Here is an 11,255-nt window from a genome sequence, read left to right on the forward strand (position 1 = left end):
ACCGCAGCACTGGAGGGGATGGCTTGTAGGCAGGTCCGCTAGAATATGCTGTGCATACTAGTACATTATGGCATAATGCTCCCAGGAGCCATTTACAAAAAATGTTTACTTACACTTTAATTCGTGATGGTTGGAGGACTCAGAAAGCACTTAAACAAGAAAAGTCTGGATATGCATATAATATCAACTGCCCGTCTTTTTGGAACTTTTTATTTTGGCATGAGCTTTTCACTGAAGCCTATTTATTGCACGTGGTTGCAGCATGGAGGTGCGGGTTTTCGGGGCTAAAACAGGCAGTAATGAGGCAACATAATGCCTCTTCATCTCATGAAAGATTGCTTCTGTAGAGTAATCCACCGTGGGGGCCGCAAGTCTCCAAGACCGTGACACCCCCAAGTCTGCGTGACCGTGCAGTTTTAGGGGTTAAAACAGGCTGCAAGGCAGCAAGACTGCAAGACCGCGGGGGCCGCAAGACTGCAAGACCGCGGGGGCCGCAAGACTGCAAGACCGCGGGGGGCGCAAGACTGCAAGACCGCGGGGGGCGCAAGACTACAAGACCGTGACGCCCGCAAGTCTGCAAGACCGTGCAGTTTTAGGGGTTAAAACAGGCTGCAAGGCCGCAAGAATGCAAGACCGTGGGGGCCGCAAGACTGCAAGACCGTGGGGGCCGCAAGACTGCAAGACCGTGGGGGCCGCAAGACTGCAAGACCGCGGGGGGCCGCAAGACTGCAAGACCGCGGGGGGCCGCAAGTCTGCAAGACCGCGGGGGGCGCAAGACTGCAAGACCGCGGGGGGCGCAAGACTGCAAGACCGCGGGGGCCGCAAGACTGCAAGACCGCGGGGGCCGCAAGACTGCAAGACCGCGGGGGCCGCAAGACTGCAAGACCGCGGGGGCCGCAAGACTGCAAGACCGCGGGGGCCGCAAATCTGCAAGACCGCGGGGGGCGCAAGTCTGCGTGACCATGACGCCACAAGTCTGCGTGACCATGACGCCACAAGTCTGCGTGACCATGACGCCACAAGTCTGCGTGACCATGACGCCACAAGTCTGCGTGACCATGACGCCACAAGTCTGCGTGACCATGACGCCACAAGTCTGCGTGACCATGACGCCACAAGTCTGCGTGACCATGACGCCACAAGTCTGCGTGACCATGACGCCACAAGTCTGCGTGACCATGACGCCACAAGTCTGCGTGACCATGACGCCACAAGTCTGCGTGACCATGACGCCACAAGTCTGCGTGACCATGACGCCACAAGTCTGCGTGACCATGACGCCACAAGTCTGCGTGACCATGACGCCACAAGTCTGCGTGACCATGACGCCACAAGTCTGCAATAGTACCTGAATACAGAAGCTTATTCTTACTATTATGATAATATTATTTAATACAAAGATACTTGATGCTAGGCAACCAACAATACCTCACAACAGTCCAAAAACATTTGCAATGTCAACCTTTTCAGCTAATATTTTCCACAGGTCTGGTACCCAGGGAAGACGAAGCCAACGGCATGAGTGCAGAACCAGCAATCATCTCCGATGGGAAGTGGTGAGCCTGCACTGTGCTCATTTGTTCTGCTCAACCATTGCCTTCATGTTGCTTTGACGTTTGACCCACAGTATGCAAAACTGACCAGCTGCCTCGAATCCTTCTCTTCCCTTAAGTCTGACAACCTCTCCAAATACACGTACAGTATATCACAGCATCTGTAGGTAGAGCCGTTCCTAACTATTTTTGTACTACTCCATTACCAGGCCATTTTTCAGTACTGTGATAGTGTGACTGACAATTACTCTGTCACACAACACTGTAATGAAGTTAATATCTTATTTTTGCTCACTTTTAGTTAAATTTAATAGCCATATTTTTTAATTTTTTACTATTTAAAAAGGAAAAAAAAGGATAAATATTAAAAAATGTCCAAATTCTTTAAGGACCTAAAATGCACCTCCAAAATTGTTTCATTTAGGACATAGCGTGTAGAGTGCATGGGTCAGGACCAGGGGCGGACTGATAACTCATGGGGCCCCCCGGGCAATAGGGGATCATGGGGCCCCTGTGACCTTGCCCAGACTCAAAAAAGCCTATGAAAAAGGTACCAGGGGCTTCTCATGGGGCCCCCTACTGACCCCGGGCCCTCGGGCAGTGCCCGAGTTTCCAAATGGTCAGTCTGCCCCTGGTCAGGACTATGTAATGCACAAAACAGCTTGCAAATTTCAGTGGTTAGGAGTTATTGCCCCTATGGTTACAGTCAGAGATTAATGTCCCTTTAAATGTTGGTGGTCAATGGTGAGTGCCCTCCTAAATGCTGGTGATCATTGGTTTGTGCTTCATAACTGCTGGCGGTCAATGTTCCCCTTTTTTGGTCATTAAAACCCATTTACTGCTCTATGTGTTCTCTTGATGGTCAATATACCCCTTTGCTGGTCAGTTTACTCTCCTTTACTGCTCAGCGTGCCCCAGTTGGGGGTTAATGCGTCCTCCTCCCGTTGTTGATCATTGTGAGAAGTGTTATTTAAAGAGGAGTGATCGGCAGCGAAGCAATCAAAAGGCGAGGGGGAGGGTTTTGTTGACATTTTGTGTACTTGTGATCACTATGTCTAGTTCACAGCGTTCTGATTGGCTCTGTAAATTTTGTCTCTCTTCTACAATGTCTAATGACAGCTTGGAGCCAGGATTTCAAAGGGCACACTGGCCGCCCCCTTTTTGTTTTCTGCACCATTGTTTATAAACAGTGCTCCAGAAAATGAAGTCCACTAACCTGTTGTTGTATTACAATGGAGCAGGGGCAGACTGACAACTCATGGGGCCCCCAGGCAATAGGGGATCATGGGGCCCGTGTCCTTGCCCAAACTCAAAAGAGCCTATGAAAAAGGTATCAGGGGCATCTCATGGGGCCTCCTACTGACCCCGGGGCCCTCGGGCAGTGCCCGAGTTTCCAAATGGTCAGTCCGCCCCTGCAATGGAGTAGCATCAAAGTGGTCAGAGCAACCAATCAGATTCTGCCTTCCAGTTTCCAACTTCTGGGAAGATTATGAAATGATCTGGTTGGTTGTTACAGACATGTAACATGTGCAAACATGCATTGCTAAAGATGGCCTTAATACTTGTACCCCATCTATCAGTGTCTAAAAACACGGACAGTGTTGGCCCACAGAATTAACTGGACTAAAACTTGCAGTGGACATGAGAGCTAAAGAATTAAATCCTGAATGGGATTGATTACAATAGGACAATATAAATAGTTTTCATTTGAATACATTAGACAGAAGGCCACCTAAGATTATTTAAGTGGAGGAAAGGAAGCATATACGATTATTAAAAAGGAAAATAACAATGAGAATAACAATGAGGCAAAGTGTGTGTAGGACCACTCCTTCCAGCACTCCCTATACAAAGATGTCTTAATATAGGATGAGACAAAATATCTGCAGAACCCATGAATACATTACGCCAAATACTCAAGGTGATTCCCTCTATGGATAGGAGAACATCTGCAGAACCATTGAAGAACATTATGACAAGTACCCAAATGTAAGTCCCTCTAGGGATATGAGAACATCAACAGAACCTATGCAGAACATCAAAAACCCAAATTAAGTTCCTCTAGGGATACAAGAACATCTGCAGTACCAATAAAGAACATTACACCAAAACCCAAATGTAAGTCCTCTTATGGATAAGAGGACATCTACAGAACTCATGAAGAACAGCCAGGAACCCAAATGAAGTTCCTCTATGGATATGAGAACATGTGCAGGACCCATAAAGAACATTACATCAAATACTCAAATGTTAGTCCTTCTATGGATACGAGAACATCTGTGAAACCCATGAAGAACATTGTACTATATACCCAAATGTTAGTCCTTCTATGGATATGAGAACATCTGTGAAACCCATGAAGAACGTTATACCATATACCCAAATGTTAGTTCTTCTAGGGATACAAGAATATCTGACCTCCTTTCAAATTCTGCTGTCTTCCCTGTATCCTTGTGTTTTCACATTGGGAGATAGGGACACACCTGACCTGAAGAAGGAGCATAATCAATTTTTCAATTCCAGCAGGGACATAAAACAATCTCACAGAAACTTAAACACACTCAACTTTAGGCGTTACCATGCCTGGACATATAGAACATACTGTATATGGGTATCTCCACATTAAGAATTCCAAAAATCCATATGCCAATGTACAAATCAGGTATTTGATTCATTTACGTATTTTACATTACCAGAAGTGTATATACAGTATGTACTGCATATATACTGCACATACACACACTATTTGTATATTGTTTGCATATCTTACGCTTTAAGGCCCTCTTGAACTTTCAATTTGATGTGGTCAGATGGGTGTCAGGACTCCTCTGGTTGTCACATACAGTAGCTATGGACATGGCTTACTTCTGTCTAGTGGCCAACTGATACACAGTGAACAAATGATTTTACGTACAGTGAGTAGTTACATAGGAGGCCTATACATTGGTGTGGCACACAGGTCCTTCAGTGACTGTCCATCCCTAAATATGCAATACTTTACTCCTATACACTGAGCCTACAGCAAGACTCATACTTATACTGTATACCCCCATATAGTATTCATGCATTGTGCTGTGCTTATACCGAGTCACATAACCACTATGAACTGTTGATCAACACCAACTGGTTATCACCTGACTTATGCAATCAACAGGAAAATATATCATTAATTCTACATGTATATACTAAACGTGTGTGTGGTGTGCATTCTGTAGAGGCTGTAATAAACATGTGAGGAGATAGATAGATAGATAGATAGATAGATAGATAGATAGATAGATCTACTGAGCAAGATAGATAGATAGATAGATAGATAGATGACAAGTAGATGGTATATAGGTGGCTAGACTAATTATGTGCAAATAATAGATACACAGGTGATAGATAATTGATTAGGTAAATGATCCATTGATAGATAGATAGATAGATAGATAGATAGATAGATAGATAGATAGATAGATAGATAATTGGTTAGACAGATGATCTATTGATCAACAGAGATAGATAGATAGATCTACTGATCAACAGAGATAGATAGATAGATAGAGAGATAGATAGATAGATAGATAGATAGATAGATAGATAGATAGATAGATAGACTAATTATGTGCAAATAAAGATACACAAGTGATAGCAATATAGATGGATAATTAGAAAGACATAAATAGATAATCCATCTGATACAATGTATAATATAAAAGGGATGTACAATGTATTATATAGAGGGATGTAGAATGTATAATTGAAAGGGAAAGATATAGGGTGTATAATAAAAAGAGATATTATAAAGGGATTTAGACATAGATTGTATAATATAGGGGGATATACAATGTATAATATAAATAAATATATGTATAAATATGTAGACATAATATATAGAAATGTATAATATAAATGGATGTACAGTATACAGAAATGTATCCTATGCAGGGATGTCTGTTATAAAGTGGTAGATACACAATATATGTTACAAAGGAATAGTGATACAATGTATAATATAAATGGATGTACAGTAGACAGATACATATCATATACAAGGTTGCCTTGTATAAGTGGAGAGATACACAATATATGATACAAAGGGATAGTGATACAATGTATAATATAACGAAATGTATCCTATATACAGGGTGTGTAAGGGATATATATGTATAGAATGTACCCTATGTACAGGAGTGCATAGGGGATATATATGTATACAATGTATCCTATATACAGGGGTGCATAGAGGATATATATGTATACTGTGTACAGGGGTGCGTAGAAGATATATATGTATACGATGTACCCTATATACAGGGGTGCGCAGGGAATATATATGTATACAATGTACCCTATATACAGGGTGTGTAGGGGATATATACGTATACTATGTATCCTATCTACAGGGATGTGCAGGGGATATATATATATATATATATATATATATATATATATATATATATATATATATATATATATATATATATATATATATATATATATATACACACACACACACACAACATACCCTATATACAGGGGTTAGCAGGGGATATATGTAATGTACAGCACTGAGCGAACTGTTGGCGCTATATAAATACTGTATAATAATAATAATAATATATGTATACAACGTTCCCTATATACAGGGGTAAGAGATATATATGTATACAACGTACCCTATATACAGGGTGTGCAAGTGATATATATGTATACAACATACCCTATATACAGGGTGTGCAAGGGATATATATGTATACAACATACCCTATATCCAGGGGTGTGTAGGGGATATATATGTATACAATGTATCCTATATACAGGGATGTGCAGGGGGTATATATGTATACAATGTATCCTATATCCAGGGGTGTGTAGGGGATATATGTATCCTATGTACAGGGGTGTGCAGGGGGGATATATATGTATACAATGTACCCTATATACAGGCGTTAGTAGGGGATATATATGTAAAGAATGTACCCTATATACAGGGGTGAGTAGGGGATATATATGTATACAATGTATCCTATATACAGGGGTGAGTAGGGGATATATATGTATACAATGTATCCTATATACAGGGGTGAGTAGGGGATATATATGTATAGAATGTACCCTATATACATGGGTGTGTAGGGGATATATATGTATACAATGTATCCTATGTAAAGGGGTGTGCAGGGGGGATATATATGTATACAATGTATCCTATGTACAGGGGTGTGTAGGGTATATATATGTATACTATGTATAGGGGTGTGCAGGGGGGATATATATGTATACAATGTATCCTATGTACAGGGGTGTGTAGGGTATACATATGTATACAATGTAACCTATGTACTGGGGCGATATATATGTATACAATGTAACCTATGTACAGGGGTGTGCAGGGGCGATATATATGTATACAATGTATCCTATGTACAGAGGAGTGTGTAGGGGATATATATGTATACAATGTATCCTATGTATAGGGGTGTGCAGGGGGGATATATATGTATACAATGTACCCTATATACAGGGGTGAGTAGGGGATATATATGTATACAATGTATCCTATATACAGGGGTGAGTAGGGGATATATATGTATACAATGTATCCTATGTACAGGGGTGTGCAGGGGGATATATATGTATACAATGTATCCTATGTACAGGGGTGAGTAGGGGATATATATGTATAGAATGTACCCTATGTACAGGGGAGTGTGTGGGGTATATATATGTATACAATGTACCCTATATACAGGGGTGTGTAGGGGATATTTATGTATACAATGTATCCTATATACAGGGGTGTGTAGGGGATATTTATGTATACAATGTATCCTATATACAGGGGTGTGTAGGGTATATTTATGTATACAATGTATCCTATATACAGGGGTGTGTAGGGGATATTTATGTATACAATGTATCCTATATACAGGGGTGTGTAGGGGATATTTATGTATACAATGTATCCTATATACAGGGGTGTGTAGGGGATATTTATGTATACAATGTATCCTATATACAGGGGTGTGTAGGGGATATTTATGTATACAATGTATCCTATATACAGGGGTGTGTAGGGGATATTTATGTATACAATGTATCCTATATACAGGGGTGTGTAGGGTATATTTATGTATACAATGTATCCTATATACAGGGGTGAGTAGGGGATATATATGTATACAATGTATCCTATATACAGGGGTGAGTAGGGGATATATATGTATACAATGTATCCTATATACAGGGGTGAGTAGGGGATATATATGTATACAATGTATCCTATGTACAGGGGAGTGTGTGGGGTATATATATATGTATACAATGTATCCTATGTACAGGGGTGTGCAGGGGGGATATATATGTATACAATGTACCCTATATACAGGGGTGAGTAGGGGATATATATGTATAGAATGTACCCTATGTACAGGGGTGAGTAGGGGATATATATGTATAGAATGTACCCTATGTACAGGGGTGAGTAGGGGATATATATGTATAGAATGTACCCTATGTACAGGGGTGTGCAGGGGGGATATATATGTATACAATGTACCCTATATACAGGGGTGTGCAGGGGGGATATATATGTATACAATGTACCCTATATACAGGGGTGAGTAGGGGATATATATGTATAGAATGTACCCTATATACATGGGTGAGTAGGGTATATATATGTATACAATGTACCCTATATACAGGGGTGTGCAGGGGGGATATATATGTATAGAATGTACCCTATGTACAGGGGAGTGTGTAGGGTATATATATGTATAGAATGTATCCTATATACAGGGGTGTGTATGGTATGTATATATATATGTATACTCTGTGCCCTATGAAGAGTCTGCTGGTATGGAGGGGTCGGGTACTCACACGCAGGCATGGTAGAGCAGCGCCCACCCCCGAGGTCTCTCCAAGGCATCGTAGATGAGGGTCTGCACCCTGCGGTACCTGGCGTTGTTCCTCTTGACTGGCCTGGGGTAGTTGAGGGGGGTTTTGGCCAGCAGTCCGATGCTCTGGGTGTTCCTCTTGCCGTCCTCCTTGCCGGCTCCCACCAGCAGCAGAGTGCCATCCTTGTCCAGGCCGGCCCCCAGGGAGCTGGGCTCCAGATCCCGGGCCCCTAGAGGCGCCTGCCTGTCGCCATCCTTAGACTGGCCCTCGGAGTGCTTGCTCTTCAGCCCCATCTTCCTCAGCGGTGGGGGGGAGCCGGGAGAAGCCCAATGCCATGATCCGCCTCGACCGCCCGACAATTGCCTGGTCCCCCTGCAGCATCAGCATCCACAGCCGAGGAGCGAAGAGCGCAGCCCTCCCGGTGGGGCCCCGCGATCTCACGTCAGGGAGTGGCCCATTGTGGCTCTCCCAGGCTCACCATCACCTCTCACACAAGAGCTCATTTGCATATTTTTGTTGCTGCTTCCATGCAGAGGGCTGTCAGAGGATGGGGCTGTGCATGGCAAGGATGGAGCTGGCTGTCATCACAGGGATCCATGCAATCCTTCACCACCCTCCCCTCCTGGGGGGTGGGGGGCTCCTCTCCTCTGGATGGATGCAGAGCTGATGGGTCCCTTACAGACAGAGGTCCACCCCGACCTGTCAATCACAGCTTGATGGAGAGCCAGGACTGAGACTGGGAGAGTCCCTGGGATCTGGGGGGGGGGATGTGGGAGGAGGGGCAGAGGAGGGGCCCTGGGTGAAGCCCATCATTAGAATAGCATTCAGCTGTTCTCTACAAACACAAGGGAGACACTCAGTGATGGAGGCAAGCAGGGATTGCAGGCTGGAGAGCATCACCTCCTAGGCAAAGCCTGGTCTAGGAAAGGGTTAACTGGGCTGCATGGGGTTAATGCACAGTATGCCAACTGCAAGGGTTAATACAGTGCACTGCATGCTCCAGCAAGGGGTTAACTGCTTGTAGTAATCAAGACTGAAGTTGGTTTAGGTCAAATTGCTCACTGCTTGCAGATGATAGGACTGCATGGGGTTAATAAATTGCATGCGGACTACAGGGACTTAATGCAGTGCACTGCATGTTCCAGCAAAGGGTTCACTGCCTGAAGGCTGTTGCTCTAGGTAGGGTCATTCTGACTGCAAGGGGTTTATGCAATGGCTCCAGTAGATGATTAACTGCTTGTAATTAGGAATGCATGGGGTTAATACACTGAATTGTGACTGCAGGGGTTAATAAGGTGCACTACATGCTCCAGCAGAGGATTAACTGCTTGTAGTAATTGGGACTGCATGGGGTTAATGCACTGCATTGTGACTGCAGGGGTTAATAAGGTGCACTACATGCTCCAGCAGAGGATTAACTGCTTTTAGTAATTGGGACTGCATGGGGTTAATGCACTGCATTGTGACTGGAGGGGTTAATAAGGTGCACTACATGCTCCAGCAAAGGGTTAACTGCTTGTAGTAATTAGGATTGTATGCGGTTAATACACTGCATTCTGAATGCAAGGGTTAATGCAGCGCATGGCATGCTGCAGCAAAGGGTTAACTGCCTTAAGGAATTAGCACTGCATGTTGCTGTTGATTTAGCTAGGACCATTCTGAGTGCAGGGGATAATGTGGTGCACTACATGCTCCAGAAAATGGTTAACTGTAGTAATTAGGACTGCATTGGGTTAATATACTGCATTGTGCCAGCAGGGGTTAATATGGTGCACTACATGCTCCAGCAAAGGGTTAACTGCTTGTAGTAATTAGGACTGCATGGGATTAATACACTGCATTGTGACTGCAGGGGTTAATAAGGTGCACTACATGCTCCAGCAAAGGGTTAACTGCTTGTAATTAGGACTGAATGGGGTTAATAAACTGCATTGTGACCACAGGGGTTAATAAGATGCATGGCATGCTCCAGCAAAGGGTTAACTGCCTGAAGCAATCAGGACTGAAGACTGCTGTTGGTTTAGGTTGGACTGTTCCGACTGCAAGGGTTAAAGCAGCGCACCGCATGCTCCAGCAAAGGGTTAACTGCCTGCACACATTAGGACTGCATGCTTCAGCAGAGGACTACATGCTTGCAGTAATCAGGACTGCATGTTTCTGTTTAAGTAGAACCCAGGGGCGGACTGACCATTTGGAAACTCGGGCACTGCCCGAGGGCCCAGGGGTCAGTAGGGGCCCCATGAGATGCCCCTGGTGGCTTTTTTGAGTTTGGGCAAGGACACAGGGGCCCCATGATCCCCTATTGCTCGGGGGCCCCATGAGTTGTCAGTCCGCCCCTGGTAGAACCATTCTCTTTGCAAGGATTATTACAGTGTGTTGTATGATCCAGCAAAGGGTTAACTGCTTGCAATAAATAGAACTGCACGCTGCTGTTGGTTTAGGCAGGGTCATTTTCGCTGTAAAAGTTAATACTGTGCACTGCACGCTCCAGTAAAGGGTTAAACGCTTGTAATTAGGACTGCAGGGGTTAATACAGTGTATTAGATGCTCCAGCAAAGGGGTAACTGCTTCAGATGTTAGGACTGCAGGGGTTAATACAGTGCTCTGCATGCTTCCAGAGGGGGTTAACTACTTGTAGTAATTAGGACTGATGACTGCTGTTAGTTTTAGGGAGGGAAATTCTGCCTGCAAGGGGTAATGCAGTGCACCACATGCTCCAACAAAGGGTTATCTGCTTGCAGTAATTAGGACTGCATGCTTCATTAAAGGGTTAACTGCTTGCAGGATTTAGGGCTGATGACTGCTGTTGGTTTAGGT

At 43.8% G+C, this 11,255-nt stretch overlaps 1 protein-coding gene across 2 annotated transcripts in view; it reads right to left on the reverse strand.

Moving 5' to 3' along the window:
* KCNQ3 (potassium voltage-gated channel subfamily Q member 3) overlaps positions 1-9,182 on the reverse strand; it is a 315,258-nt gene extending 306,076 nt beyond the window's left edge. For both annotated transcript variants that reach the window (XM_089685936.1, XM_089685935.1), the window contains exon 1: positions 8,421-9,182. In XM_089685936.1, coding sequence (XP_089542062.1) covers positions 8,421-8,731 — 311 coding nt within the window. In that variant the 5' untranslated portion in view covers positions 8,732-9,182. The remainder of the gene's footprint in view (positions 1-8,420) is intronic.
* Positions 9,183-11,255: the final 2,073 nt, after the last annotated feature.

The sequence above is a fragment of the Staurois parvus genome, unplaced genomic scaffold, assembly GCF_062004578.1.
Source record: "Staurois parvus isolate SC_StPar_1 unplaced genomic scaffold, SC_StPar_1.0 ptg000389l, whole genome shotgun sequence".
Lineage (NCBI taxonomy): Eukaryota > Metazoa > Chordata > Amphibia > Anura > Ranidae > Staurois > Staurois parvus.